At 32.2% G+C, this 14,983-nt stretch overlaps 2 protein-coding genes across 3 annotated transcripts; one reads left to right on the top strand and one right to left on the bottom strand.

Annotated features, from left to right (window-relative positions):
* The first annotated feature begins 5,703 nt into the window (after window positions 1-5,703).
* Window positions 5,704-10,052, top strand: LOC133680910 (uncharacterized). 2 transcript variants are annotated; one of them, XM_062103936.1, is made up of 10 exons: window positions 5,704-5,858; window positions 6,018-6,105; window positions 7,204-7,288; window positions 7,660-7,734; window positions 7,819-7,855; window positions 8,510-8,593; window positions 8,718-8,778; window positions 8,878-8,984; window positions 9,391-9,456; window positions 9,832-10,052. In XM_062103936.1, the coding sequence occupies exons 2-10, from the start codon at window positions 6,018-6,020 to the stop codon at window positions 9,925-9,927; spliced, it is 699 nt and encodes a 232-aa protein (XP_061959920.1). In that variant the 5' UTR covers window positions 5,704-5,858; the 3' UTR covers window positions 9,928-10,052. The 2 variants fall into 2 exon arrangements, with proteins under 2 accessions (XP_061959920.1, XP_061959921.1); XM_062103937.1 differs by lacking the exon at window positions 5,704-5,858 and having other exon boundaries at window positions 5,870-6,105.
* A 1,724-nt stretch (window positions 10,053-11,776) lies between these two features.
* Window positions 11,777-14,040, bottom strand: LOC133680911 (deSI-like protein At4g17486). The gene is made up of 3 exons (XM_062103938.1): window positions 13,614-14,040; window positions 12,794-13,081; window positions 11,777-12,355 (listed from the first exon to the last, which is right to left on the bottom strand). The coding sequence occupies exons 1-3, from the start codon at window positions 13,744-13,746 to the stop codon at window positions 12,117-12,119; spliced, it is 660 nt and encodes a 219-aa protein (XP_061959922.1). The 5' UTR covers window positions 13,747-14,040; the 3' UTR covers window positions 11,777-12,116.
* Window positions 14,041-14,983: the final 943 nt, after the last annotated feature.

Raw genomic sequence — 14,983 nt, forward strand, 5'->3', positions numbered from 1 at the left:
ACTGAGAAGTTATGCAAGTCTTGGGCTACTTGTAATTCTTTTCATACTCAATTTGATGCAGCCGATCACTCAGAGATAAGGAGGCTTGCAATTGCAATGGAGGATCATAAATCCGAAATTGAAAATTGGGACTTGGGAGCTGGAATTTACGTATCATTCTATTCAATAAGAAGCTCGTTGCCAGACGCTAACAATATCATGAGTGAACCGGTAAAGAAACTTGTCTTAGACTCTCAGTGGGATTGTTTTTTGGATAGTTTTTGTAATTATGATTTGAAAAAACTAAATTTAAAATAAATATGTTTAATTGTGATTAGTTGGATTTAAATAAGTTTGGTAAAAACTATGATTGAAGTTTATGTGTAGTAAAAAAACATGTGTACAGTGTTTGGATAAAATTATAGTGTAAATTGATATTGCTAATGACTTTACCAAAAATAAATATATAATTATTTTTTTAATTTTCAATTGATTAATTTGCATTTCATTAATATAAATTTTTGCAAACAACTACATGAATTACAACACTTTTTATTATCTCATTGATGCAATCTCATCCCAGGTTTCTTTTCAGGTTCAGAGCTTGAAGAAGGAAGTCATGTGTTTGTCTTTCTTGCAAACGGTAAGAAGGAGACCAACAAGGATTTTTTTGTAACTTTGTGCAAACATATCATGAATATTTATGAATCCCAGTTAAAAAAACATGCAGAGACTATTACATAAACTGCGTTTGAATTCAATTTTATAGTGGATCTCACAGCATAAAACTCAATTCTTTTAAAAACCAAACATATTGTTCACTGCAATTCACCGCTAACGTGAAAGCTACATGAAAAACAAACATAATCTTAGATATCTATAGATCTTAGCATGCATTCAATACATCATTATCAATATTCAAAGTAGGCATTGCTTAATCAATCGGACTCAAAACTAGAGTTTATTCTTTACTTGAGCTGTGTTTATGCCAAAGGATGTAAATCTCAGCTGCCTTCAATGTTTTGTTTCAAAGTTCATTCAAGCCATTTAGTTTAATGGGCATGGGTTTCTCAGAGGATTATGTTAAAGAGCCCACTAAGGTAGTACTTTTAATTAGAGTTTTCTTTTTGTTTTTTTTTTTCTGAATATGCATTTTATCAAAATTGGTGTTAATCTGAGTTTTCGATTAATGTAAACTAAAGGCTTGTTCAGTTTGAGCTGGCATTCTATTCTCTCTTTTTGGCTTGCTACCCCAGATCAAGCCTCCTTGCTGTCCTCTGTAATTGAGCTCTCTTGAACATGTTCTATCTTTTGCAGGATTCTCTTGAGAGCAAAACTCCTGCCTGCAGAGACTTCCTCGATAATCTCAATGAATCTTTGGCAGTTTTGTGTGATCAATTACTTGGCACCATATGTGTTTTGACTAATAATTGTAATCTCATTGACTTTCACATTTTCTATCTTTTTTTTATTTTTTTTTCTTAAAATATGAAAATCTTAAAATGATGATTTGAATTAATGGAGATTAACTCCATCCATGCTTTGGGTGAGTCATGGGTTGGATCAGTTTCAAAGTTTTAGTGTTTAAAAATTTTTTTGCTTCAAAATAATTTTTTTATATGTTAGATTGTTTTAACATGCTATTATTAAAAATAAATTTTAAAAAATAAAAATATATATTATTTTAATATATTTTTAAATAAAAAATATTTAAAAAAACAGTTGATAAAATATACTTGATTTTGTGTGATAAACAGTAAATTATTGGTACGGAAAGTATTATTACATCAGCTTGCATGGTAAAAAAAAAACTGAAAAGAGTTATTTCTGACAGTGAGGCAAGTGCAATAAATTCTTACAAAGAAAACCCGTGTACGGGCCAATAATTGTGTCCCATACTCGTTGACTGTGTTTGACAGGATAGTAGTAAAATTTGAACAACTTAGCTATAAAATCAACACCATATAATTATGCATCGAAGTAGAGGTAATAATAATAAAATAAAATAAAAATCGCAAGCTCAAAGCATTCGCAAGTCATTAACTATATAAAAAATCTATTTCATATAAATAAATAAAATCCAAGATAGGGAGGAGGTTTGTGCCCAAGTCTCTATACGAGTATAAATGGTATGCTTGAAAGGTACTTAATCTTATTATACGAAAACCAAATTAAAAAATTAATGTCTGGATATAAATATTATATCTATAAAAAACATGAGAATTTTTTTAAAGCAGTCAGACTAAGTTTTTTTTATTTTCATGATGTTTTTATTTTTATAATTTAATTTTTTTATTTGTCTGAAAAATATTAATTTAATTTTTTAAATATTATAATTTTAATATATTTTCAATTAAAAAAATAAATTTATAAAAATATCACCTACCACAGTAAAACTATAGGACAGGAGTTAACGGAGTGCCAGTGCTGCATCGTAAGGTGGGATCCACCAGAGCTGCTCCAATTAAACTCTAGCATGGTCCTACAGCAGCTAAGAATATGCTTTTTCAAGCAGAGTACAAATGTGTTTGGTGATTTTAATAGCTCAAGGCATCTCTATATCAAAAACATTAGAAAACACCTAACAAAAATATATTTTGTAAAATCACTTACAAATGCATTGCCAAAAATGAACTATAAAAATGTTATTTTTCTACAATGTTAATGTTAATCAATAGCTACCACTTTTTCATTATTGTTAAAGCTGATTACAAAAAATCTTTTAAGGTATTCCTATAAAAGTTTAAAATATTACAAAAAAAACCTATTTTCCTATCATTACTTGCTTAAATCCTCGTTATAAAACTCGAATTGGAATGACAAATTAATCTAAAATCTGAACCGGTTTGAGTTTAAGAAAATAAAAAATATTAACTTAATCTAATTCGATAAAAAAAAAACTCAGGTCAACCAGAAAAAACCTGGTAAAAAGTCTATTAAACTTTTTTATTTTTTTTTATCAAGACAATGTTGTTTTGTTCATTTAAAAATTCAAGAGTTTCACTATCACACACTGGTTTTCCTAGTAAGTGAGACCAAACCGTTACATGATCTTTTTACGGGTAGAAGATCAAACCCGACTGTTTTGCAAGCTTGGGATCAAATTATTATCTCTAATATTTTTACTGTCTAAAAACTAGAAAATCTTTCACCAATACTTGTTGAAGGACAAGTATTAAACCACTCAAGATTTTGTACCAGGGAGACTTCTCCAAGTGTTTAGAGTGTCACTTATGCTTTTTATAATATATTTTCTTAGTAGAGTTGACTAGAATAATAATTAAGCTCTCTATAATGATTTTTTTCAATTCGCACTTAACCTTATTTTTGAATGATTACAACTGAAATAAAAGTATTAGAAGTTGTTTTTTTAAAGAGGGAGTAAGCTTAAAGTTTTTATTTAGGAGTTCTATGCTAGTTGTTAGACATAATTTTTTGCCCATTGACAGAATTGGTTAGACAATTGTAGAATCGGTTAGACTATTTTGAGAATCGATCAAACCCTTTTAGAATTAGTCAAATCGTTTTGAAAAACCCAAAGAGTTTCTGGAAATTTTCCAGAAAAGAAACTTGTCGTTTTGAGAAATAGTTTGATCATTTTGGTTACTACCATACCATTTCCAAAACACTGAGACCGTTTTGGCTATTGTTCATATTTTGTTCCATTTTTGTATTTTGGTATTTTTTTTTCCTTGGTCCTTTTGGGTTTATTTAGGTTGTATGTGTACTATAAAGTGTCATAAACAAGTTTAGTACTATTCGAAAAAAATCCTATTATAAATTATTGATCAACAAAGTCAATATCGTATTTTTAATAAGTTTTGTTCTTGACCTTCCCGAATCATGTCCTTACTTGTTTGATGATTTCTTGAATGTTATAAACCCATCTATATTATTGCAAGGGCGTGTTATGTGAGGGAGAGTATATTAACATATCCTTATTTAAATCATTTAAGTATAGAATACATTATGATATTAATAATGTGATGTGCATATATCAAAATCGTAGCCATATAGCAAACACAAATGTGACCTAGTCGACTTGGTAGGTCCAACAATAGTATGGACAACCAATAAAAATATAGTTTGTTAAAAAAAATCAATATAACATCTTTTTTAAAAATATTAAAATGACAACATTTTTTATCGATCCAAGTTTAACCTGTCAAATCCACACCCTTATCATGAGACTATGATAACTCTAAGTTAAAATAAATTATGAAACCTAATTCTCAATCAATTCAATATTGAAGGATGAAATTGAAAAAAAAATCATCTAAAAATCAACTTAAGTTAACTCAAGTTAAACTCCCAAACCAATAACCCAGGTTATGAGGTTGGGATAACCTCATCGAAGCAAATCAAAATAAATTATGAAATTCAATTCTCAATCAACTCAATGTTGAAGGATGAGATTGAGAAACCTTTTAATTAAAAAGAACACAAAAAACAACTCGAGTCGAATCAGGTTAACTCGTTAGAATCACGACACAGGTTATGAGACAAGGATAATCTTATAGAAAGCAAATCAAAATTAAAATGACACAAATTAACTTGAGTTAACCTACCAAACCCGTGACCCTGATAATGAGACTAAAACAATTTTATATAAATTAAATCGAAACAAAATACAAAGCACGATTCTCAACCAGCCTAACATTGAAGAATGGATTATTTTAAAAAAATCAATCTAAAAAAAGGACTAAAAATCACATGAATCAACCAGGGTTAACCCGCGAAACCTGTGACTTGAGTCATGAGATTGAGATAACCTTATAGAAAGCAAACCACAACAAATTAAAAAGCCTAATTCCTAATCATTAAAATGTTAAACGGTGAAATTAAAAAAAAAATCAATAAAAAAGCAAGGCGAAACAAATCATGAAGGTCAATCTCCAACAAATCAACTAATTCCTAACAAATAAAATATTAAAGGATGACTTTGGAATTGAAAAAAAAATTAAGTTAACTCACCAAACTCGCAAAATACAACCCAAATTATGAGGTTAAGATATAGAAAACATATCAAAATAAATTATAAAACTCAATCATTAACAAACAAAATGTTGAAGGATAAAATTTAAATTAAAAAAAATATAGATACAAAAAAGTTAAAAAAAATAAAGCACTACTTAAATAAATAATGCTTTGTGAGGCAGTGAATATTAAAACACTTTCTTTTTGGTGGAAGTGTTTGTTTTGGCGTTCAAAAAGTATTTTTGAAAATTTTTTAAATATTTTTTTATAATTTTTGTTTTATATGTCTGTGTCAAAAATTAATTTTAAAAAATAAAAAATATATTATTTTAATATATTTTTAAATAAAAAATATTTTTAAAAACAATGATATTAGAATGCCAAAAACTACCTTTAGTGTTTTGTTAGAATGTTAATAATAATTAATTAATATAATGATATAATATAATTAGCGAAAAAAAAATGGTCGGAAAGTAATTGAAAAAAAAAAGGTAAGGGCAGGCACACGTGAAAGACATCAACTCATCCATCCACTCAATTCAGGAGGTCGTAAGTAAAAATATGGTACTGTCAGTCAACCTGTGATACCTTAAAATTTCTAACCAATCAAAATTTAGCTCACCAATACGTGGTTGGCAGTATTTTTTTTTAAATTATTTTTTTATATATTTTTATATACCAATATTAAAAATAAATTAGAAAAATATTATTTTCATATATATATTTTTAAAAAATCTGAGCAGCGAACTCAAAACTCAAAATCCAATTTTTAATTAATAATTCAATCATATTTCATTATCTCTCTCCCTCTAACTTTCTGTGTCTAGAAAGTGGCGCTAGGCATCAGCCAACTTTTAGAGAGAGAAAGCCACCAAGAAGCTTCCTTTCGCTGCCTGCCTCAGGTTTCTCTATTTTTACCGAAATTATTTTTTTTTTCATTTTTATTAGTATTCTCGAAGGAGAAGCTAGATCTTTCTTTTCTCTCTCTAAAAACAATTCTAATTCTCTTTTTCTCTCTCTATCAAATAAATTTCCATTTTAATTAATTAATTTAATTGAAGATGCGTCGGTCTGCATCGAAGAAGACGGTTCAATCGAATTCTACCACTGCTTCAATTACTTTTTCAGCTACGGATCTTTTTCGCTCCGGTATCTACTCTCTCGATTTTCTTTTTTTCTGTTTTGATTTCTTATTTATTTTTCTAATATGTTTAAATCAACTGATTTTTATGTGTGGAATTGGTTTAATTGTGATTTATTATTTTCAGTGGCTCAATTGAGTTATTAGATTGGCAATAAGAACAATAGAGAACTTATTAGTTTGTATTAATTAATTAATTAATTGTGATTTTTGTTGTTTAGATGGAAAAAAAATAAAAAATGAAGATGTGAAATTTGTGCTGAAAATGAGAAAAATATGTAAAAGATGGTAAGAAGGAGACTTTCAAACCGTGCATGAGACTTTTATCACGCACGGCTCCTGAGTGATAAAAGAAAGAATAAGTAAGATATACTGGTTTGGTTCCCTGAAAAAAAGAAAAAGATAGAGGGGGTTGGTGTTTGTATGAAGTAAAAACCTTTAATCGAACGACATAACTACTACTACTTGATCAAGCTAAATTTTGCTTCATCGTAGGGGAAAGATATATATTGGGTTGAACGCTTGCTAATCGATTCTAGGCCATAAATGTTTGGTTTTATAGCAAGAAGTTGAAATCTTTTTGTTCCTCTCTGGTTTTGGCTGAAGGTTCAAAATCTTTGGCATCTCCATGAAGAAAATCTCAAGATTGGCCTGCTTATAGCATCTTGAAAAGAAAAATCAAACGTTTGTAGATAGAATGAACATTTGCTATCTATAGATGCTTCAAAAAATAGGAGCCTTTTTATTAGATTTTTTTTACAGATTCTATTACTTGAATTATTTTGAAGTTCTGTACATTGAAGACCAAATAAACAATTCACGGATGTGACCATTTGGTAATGCTTGTGACAGCTAATAGGAATTAAACGATGTTAGGAAAGAGGAGCAACTATTTCTAAGATTATGCCAATGAAAAGAATTTGTGCTAAAAACTTAGCTGAGGAATTCTTGGACTAATTGAAAACATGGAATCTAAAATGTAATAACCAACATGCTTGAGGTTGCCTTTACAGAATCTTAGCCTAATTCTTTTCTGAATTTATTGCTATGCTAGTTTAGGTTAACATTGCATTTACGTTGTAACCGGTAAACCTTTGTCTTTTTAGCCTCAAGTAAAGCATCTTCAAAAGAGATGGAGCGAATCGATAACCTATTTCACTCATACGCAAACAGGTCTTCTGGTATTATTGAGTAAGTTTCCTCCATCAAAATACTGTGTTTGATTAGTGAAGTGTTTATTTGCTTTTCATTATTGAGAATATCAGCTGTGTTAATTTAAATTGCTATTGACTGTTGTTTTTCAAGTTAAGGAGATCATGTGTTTGTCAGTTACTTGATCACATGTGGGTGGACTTTCTCTGATGATACTTTTTGCATGCGACACTTTTGCTTTTGTATTTTGAAGTTCAACTTTCTGTCTCTCTGGCCGGTCTTATTAGGATGGGAAAAATACCAGAACTCTTGGTTTATGCTTAAGCTGTTATATGAAAGAATGATTTAAGATGTATCATTTTAAGATTTTTCACTTCATTTCTAATGTTTAAAATATTTCACTTGAACAGCCCGGAAGGAATTGAAACTCTATGTTCAGATATGGAGGTGGATCATACTGATGTCAGAATCTTGATGCTAGCTTGGTAAGTTAGACCAGAAGGTATTAAAGACTGCTTAACTTTTGGCCTTAAGATTATGTGTTGAAACTGATGGGCTGTACATACCAGGAAAATGAGAGCTGAAAAACAGGGATACTTTACCCTGGTAAGGAACATGTCTTCTATAGCCATCAATTTCTACTTAATCTACGCTTTGATTCTTGTTTCTATTTCTGATGTTATTCAATGAATTTGTTATCCACTTTTTATCTTTGATTCTCAATTTTGGCTCACCATTTTTTGCCAGTATCCAATAATGTCATGTATTAGCAGCCTTTTAAATTGATTTTAGCATTCAAGGAGATGCTTAGATAGTTTTATGACTTATTATTCTATGATTTAAGATTTTCAACAAAATTTGATTCTATTTGCAACTGTGTTTACTCAAAAATACAAAGATTGCAAAGTGTTAATACTCGGTGCTTAGACATGCTTACACACACACATATATAAATAGTTGCCAATGCAGTCGCTCATTACAATTTCCTGGTATTTTCGTACTCTCTATCTCTGTGGATGCTTATCTTGCTTTGTGGTTGGTCTTTTTCTATTGGTGCATGATTTGTTGTGCAATCTAGAAGATTATACATACAGACAAGTGTTGGGATATATCTTAAGCTGTTAAATATCTTCCATCTTCTTTCTCTTTCTTCATGTTGATCATCTTATACCCAAAACTGTCAACATTATATTCCATAATTAGGGATATTACTGGCTCATCCATTTCTTCCCTCTCATTAGAATGTCTTAATGTTCATAGGAGGAGTGGCGAAGGGGCCTCAAATCACTGAGGGCTGATACTGTAAATAAATTAAAAAAGGTGCTTCTGGAGCTAGAAAAGGAGGTATGACCCTTTGTGGTTTGGGGTACTTGCGTGTACTTTTTGATGTTTTTTAATGTACTCAACGAATGGAACTCATCTAAAGAAGGTTGAAAAGCTACTGATCTTTTATCCCTTTCTCTAAAAGGTTAAGAGGCCAACAAACTTTGTGGATTTCTATACCTATGCATTTCGATATTGCCTAACAGGTATTGTGAGTTTACAGCGGCGTGTTGTCACATGCTGAAACATTATCTTTCCCAGTTTCCCCATTTATTAATGCTGCTTTCACCCTTTGCTTTCTTCAGAGGAGAAACAAAAGAGTATAGACATAGAGAGCATCTGCCAATTGTTGGATCTTGTTTTAGGATCCCATTTTCGAGCCCAGGTTGATTATTTCATTGAGTATCTAAAGGTCAGTGGCCACATTTTTCATGTTTGTTTCTGAAATTTGCTGCTGTTTGTATTCTAGTTGTTGATTGACATTGTTTATAAAATGTCAAGGGTCATTTATTATTTATGCTTTTTGTATATGTTAAACAGTTTATGCTTCTCTCTGGTCTATTAGCTTATGAGCTAGACTTTAGAATTGATGGGCTATTTGATTATGCATCTGTTTTACTTTTTGTAGCCAATCTTGCAACTTAATTGTTTTCCTTTTTTAAGTGAAAAATAGAAGAAATCTTGCTTTTTAATGCGCTAGGTGATCTAGGCAGCTTGATCTGAAAGAAAATGTCCAATTTATTTTATATGCATGTATTTGTATGTTTCTTGGTAGTTGTTACAGCCCCGTATTAACTATGCTTTCACTGTGAGTGCAGATTCAGAGTGATTATAAGGTCATAAACATGGATCAATGGATGGGCTTTTACCGTTTCTGCAACGAGGTACTTCCTGTTCTTCACTCAATAACTCCAAACGTCTTGATTTTGTTATATTTAATTGACTAGTTATAGACTAAGGTCGTGTGATCCGTGCACCTTTACCATCCTTTTCATGGTATATTATTGATTTTGTATTTTGGTAATGCATATGCATGCATGCATGTTTAGGCACTAACATTATAATTCCATTTACAAGGAAAGGTGGAGAAAAATTGAAAAGAGCAAGATTTATTTCGGCATTGGCTTAAATTTCTGTTCATCCTTAGTGATATGATACTGACACCTCTGCAGTTGCTTGGTTACCAGTTCCTATAAATGTTTTGGCTTGTTATCTTGTTCATATTCCCACTTTATTGACAGTTTCAAATCTTTTAACAGATAAGTTTTCCAGACTTTAGTAATTATGATCCGGAACTTGCATGGCCCCTGATCTTGGACAATTTTGTAGAATGGATGCGAGCAAAAAGGACCTAAAAGTCGATGCTTTTGGTTACTTGGGTTCCCTGCTGTAAAACATTATTATTATTTAAGTAGGTAGTGGTGAAATCCCTTTTCTTTTCCCCACCATTTGGGAAATGTATTGTTTTCATTCCATACCACTTCTCTCTCTCTCTCTCTCCCCCTCCCTCTCTCCTTTTGCTCTTTCCCTCGCGTTGCTGTTTAGTAAAATATGTGATTGGTCTGTTTGCAGGATTATTGAAACTACTCACATTAGACTCCCCCAAGAGTTGTAACTTGTTACTTCTTTGTAATCCTGTTCTCCTCCAAACCAGCAACTTATGCTCAAATATCTTAGAAAGTGAAGTTTGCGTGTTGCTGTCCATGCAAAATTCTACCTGTCATAGGTATAGATATCTCAATGGGACAGCTTAGACACTAGGCTATATCATCCCCACTCTTTTGTATGGACCAGAGCGATGATAGATATTTCGTCAACTTGTGCCTGGCATTCTGGCAGTCTTCCTCCGAGACAAAATCGGTACTGTGTATATACTGGGCACATAAATTAACTTCTAAATACACCACCTAGTTCCTATCTCCAGCATTTTTACAGTCATGGGACTATTGGAAATGGCAGTGCCACAATGTTTCTGTTCAAGGTCAATAACCTGCCCTTACCTTTACCCTATGCAATTGATGCGGATTCGGAGCTCTAATCACCTTGATTTGACAGTGGTCTGTGGTCATGGTTGACAAGATGCAGACTTTACCTGCTTGCCAATTCTCGAGGTTGAGAGCGTGGTGCTCTTCAAACACGATCGAATACAGTGCGAAAGGAAAACAGACCGGTTTTTTTTTTCCTTTTTCTTGCTTTTGGAAAAATTGGAACTCTGCCATTAACTTTGAAGAGCCTTATTCTATTCCTGCACTCGGAAATTTAAGTGGCTGTTGATGCAAGAGTTGGATGTATTTGTCATTCCATCAGTCAGATTAAAGAAAACTTGTGAGCTGATCGAACAATATCATATTGCTTATGAAGAAGAAAGTTTGCAGCAATATAATATTGCTCAAGGCCTTGCCGCCCTGCAGAATTGTGGAGTATGAGATCAGATATACGTGGAGTAGTTGTTGGGAAGCTGACTAAACAACTCTCTCAATTTCGTTTGTGATAAAGAAATCTGCAGCCCTAACTCCTGAAAGCACTCTGGCCAGAATGTTAGACTGCATGACATTTTTATGCTTTGAAATATGAACAAGTAGCGTCGCGGAAAGAGAAAATATTTTGAGTTACACACAAGTGATAGCCATAGCCCTCGAATATAAAATGACTTGGGATTCCCTTCTTTATGCCATGGAGCCAAAAGAGGTTACACCAAACTGAATAGTGGCAGGATGAAACCCCACATTGTATTCCATGGGAAGCAAGAGTAAAGACTAAAGCAAAGTTATGCTGCATTCGACTTTTCTCAATTTTTAAGGCTTGAAAGTCCAAGTTTTACTTTCTTGCTTGTTGGAACTTCACTTTAACAAAGCAAATATGATTCTTGTTCAAAAAAAAAAAAAAAAAAAGACGAAGCGAATGTATCAGTGCCTCTCATCTGAAGGCCCTTTACCGATCAGGGACTGCACTGCAAAATTTCACGAGATACTTCAACAATAGCTCAAGACATGTGACTTTTACTTTACTTTAGACATCTTTTAGTCTTTTCACCGAATGGTATCATATCTTTTGCTCAGATGCTTTCCAAAGATCGCCTGTTGCTCAGTTATGTTTTAACATCAGCCCTTGTGTCCCCCCCCAGAAATTTGCAAGTTCAATAGTCGACTGTTGATAAATAAAAAAAGGTGTCCAGGTGAAACACAAGAATGGCCATCGTGAAAATTTGCACCAAGCAATTTCTCTTGATTAATTTGATATCTCAGGCAATACTACAGATTTGCCAAAGCAAAGCCTTGCTGGTTGCAAGAAAACCAAACAAAACGAGGTTGGTTTGGACAATAATGCAGAGACGTAACAACATCGCTTGCCAAAAAAATTGAAAGCATACACATTTACATATATGTGCTGCATGCCTGCATAATCCCTTCAACAAAATGTTAGCACCACAAAACCCCAAGAAAAGAATGAGGAAAAGAGAGGGGGGACTGTGATTAAAGATTTTGCTTCCCCTCGTTTTCTTTGAACAATTTCAAGAAATAAAAAAATCAGTTCTTAGAGATCATCAAGGAGATGAGGCGCGGAGAATCAAGGGCGAGGATGGTTGAAGAGCACGCCTGCTTCTACTTCTACCGCGAACTACAGGTGGTGATGATGAAGATGACGAAGAATTAGAAGATGTGAATCTGTTTGACTCGCTTGTCAATTTTTTCTTCTCTCCTTCACAAGCCTTATCTTCAGTTTTATGATTCTGAACTCTGGTTGAATTTAAATTTGCAGGAAGAACACAATTGCATAGAAAGCCTGCAAAAACATCATCTTACGCTTCATTACGAGAATACATGTGAAATTTCACTCCATGTACAAGAATCTGCTCAACAAACTGACTAGTTTCATCCTGGATTGATCTTTTGACTAGTTTTACACATCTAAACTATTCAACAAGGCTCGAGTTTTATTAGATTATCAGAGTTCTCATCTATGAAAAAAAGGAACTGGATATTGATCACACACTTCAATAAATTTGTAAGAATTCATTCACAATTATTCATTAGATTGAAGAAATTGAGTTGTGTGGTGGAGAATGGAGACACATTTCATCACCTTCATTTCACCCACTAAATGACCATTACAGTCTCGTTTCTAAAAAGCCATTTCTTGTATTCATCCAAGAAAATTAATTTAACAGTAAAACTAAATTGAACAACTTGAAAACAGGATTAAACAAGTTTAAATTCTTACCAATTCGAGCGAGCCGATTAACCCAGTTAGGGATGGGATTACCAGTGAGCCTGACGCATGCATCATTGCAGAAATGGTTGCAGTTCTTGGTTATCAAATTATAAGCATTCCCTCTATATACCTCTGCTAACTCCTCCATAACTCCCCTCACTTGTTCAGGACCCATATCTGTTTTTCCAATCAAGATTGTCTTTCTATATGTAAACCCATCACACTGTTTTGGTTCTCCTTCAAAAATTCCAGTTGTAGGAAACTCATGAGCCCCAAAAGCATACTCAACACCATGAACTGCATAACATGATCCCGGTTTTAATCTTACCAAGATTGTTCTTTTAATATGAACAGATTGAGAACATTAAAGAGAAAAAAAAAGCCAAAAAAGGAAAGTAAAAGCCATAAAAAAGGTATTCAGCCATTGAGAAAAGTGTAGAAATGAAGGGAGGAATCTCTGAACATTTCCAAAAGAAAAGAACCTCACTGTGCCAAAACTTTACCAAGTTTCTTGTTTGTATGATTCCAGAAAGGAAAACCCAAATTTCTGAATTCAAAATTTCTTGCAGATTCTCATCAACTAAACAATCAGCTCCTAAAGCAATATATCAAACATTCGAAAAGATTGAACTTCAAAGAACACTGCTTTTCGTTGAAGATTCAATGCACCAATACGCAGAAAACAATCCAGACAACAGAACAGAATACACAAACAGATCTAACTAGCAATGTAACTTATTCAAGAATAAAAGAAAGCTTGAAAAGTATGCAACTTGACAAAGATTGAAAAAAAGATGCTAAAACCAGTAGTCTTCTAAACAGTACAAACCTTGAACCCCAGAATGATAAACTCCAAGTCCAAGCCAATAAGCATATCCATTGATTGGTGTCAGATCATAAACATTAAGGTACACTGGCACAGATCCTGTATCAGTACAACCCAAATTCTTTCTACACCACATCTTCTTCTTCTTTCCCCTCTCTTCTCATTAGGCACACTGCTCTAATTACCATATGGTACTAGGAAAAAACTAAACCGTGACAACATTATATGGATGTGACATGATGTATAATCATGTCTTTTTCAACAACTAGTTATCTGTTTCAATAAAATTGAACTCGCTCGCTCGCTCACTCGCTGCCCAACAAATCTCAAGAGAGGTTGATGAAATTTTTAAAAAAATGATTTTTTTTCTTTCTTTTTGGGTTTTGAGAGCTGGTAAAGAGAAGAATGAGAATCTTCTGTTTTATGGGCACCAACAGGCGGCATTTAGTGCCTCACTGTATTTGAATATTTATGGGTTGATAATTAGGCTCTCTTTATTTTTTAAATTATATATAAAATGTGTTATCTTGTTTTAAAGCCTGTTTGGAAGTGTGTTGTGATTTTTTTTAAAGTGTTTTTCATGCCGAAATGCATCAAAATAATATTTTTTTATTTTTTAAAAATTATTTTTAAGACCAGCGCATCAAAACGATCCAAAACATAAAAAAATTTAATTTCTAGTAAAACAAAATTAAATTTTTGGGGAGCGCGGTTTGCACTGCATTCCCAAACATCCTCTTAACGTAGAAACTCATTTGAGGATATTTTATAATTAAATTAAAAAATTATTAGCTCAGAATCTTTTTTATATATATATAATTCCCTCGAGCTTTTTTGAAAAATACAATAAATTATTTTAAAGGAAAATAAAAATATATCAATTAATATTCACTTTGGAGTGTTATTTTTTTATACTTCTAGGTTGTAAGAGCTTTTTTTATATTCTTAAACTGTAAATTTATTATCTGAAAATCTTTAATTCTGAAAACAATCAAATAAAACGAGACAATTAAGATTTGTATAGAAAAAAAAAACAAAAATGAGATAAAGAGCGTGCGATCTTAGGTTTGAATAGGAGAAAAATACTTATAAATGCAATAAGCAGAATTTAAAAAACTTATTTAAAACACAATGATTGCTTAAGAAATTCAAAAGAAATCCGTGTTGGGTACATATAATTGTGAGCTGTGTTCAGGAATTCGAAAAAAAAATAAAAATTTGGGAGAAAGTAACGTTTACTCATTATGGTGCTTAGTGGGGGGGTTATCATATTATATATTATGATCTGGGAATAGTGTTTTTAAGGGAAAAGGAATAATATCATGGTATTATTAGTAGCTAGGTGAACAGGATGAAAGTGGGACCTGATTAGA

The sequence above is a fragment of the Populus nigra genome, chromosome 1 (assembly GCF_951802175.1).
Source record: "Populus nigra chromosome 1, ddPopNigr1.1, whole genome shotgun sequence".
Lineage (NCBI taxonomy): Eukaryota > Viridiplantae > Streptophyta > Magnoliopsida > Malpighiales > Salicaceae > Populus > Populus nigra.

What these genes read in the sequence shown, in the direction of transcription:
- LOC133680910 (XM_062103936.1), top strand. Translation starts at nt 6,018, where the DNA reads ATGCGTCGGTCTGCATCGAAGAAGACGGTTCAATCGAATTCTACCACT. An exon ending in AGAATCTTGATGCTAGCTTG is followed by an intron (nt 7,735 to 7,818) that starts GTAAGTTAGACC and finishes TGTACATACCAG; the next exon opens with GAAAATGAGAGCTGAAAAAC. An exon ending in AACAGGGATACTTTACCCTG is followed by an intron (nt 7,856 to 8,509) that starts GTAAGGAACATG and finishes TAATGTTCATAG; the next exon opens with GAGGAGTGGCGAAGGGGCCT.
- LOC133680911 (XM_062103938.1), bottom strand. Translation starts at nt 13,746, where the DNA reads ATGTGGTGTAGAAAGAATTTGGGTTGTACTGATACAGGATCTGTGCCA. An exon ending in TTATCATTCTGGGGTTCAAG is followed by an intron (nt 13,082 to 13,613) that starts GTTTGTACTGTT and finishes CATGTTATGCAG; the next exon opens with TTCATGGTGTTGAGTATGCT. An exon ending in TAATCGGCTCGCTCGAATTG is followed by an intron (nt 12,356 to 12,793) that starts GTAAGAATTTAA and finishes ATGTTTTTGCAG; the next exon opens with GCTTTCTATGCAATTGTGTT.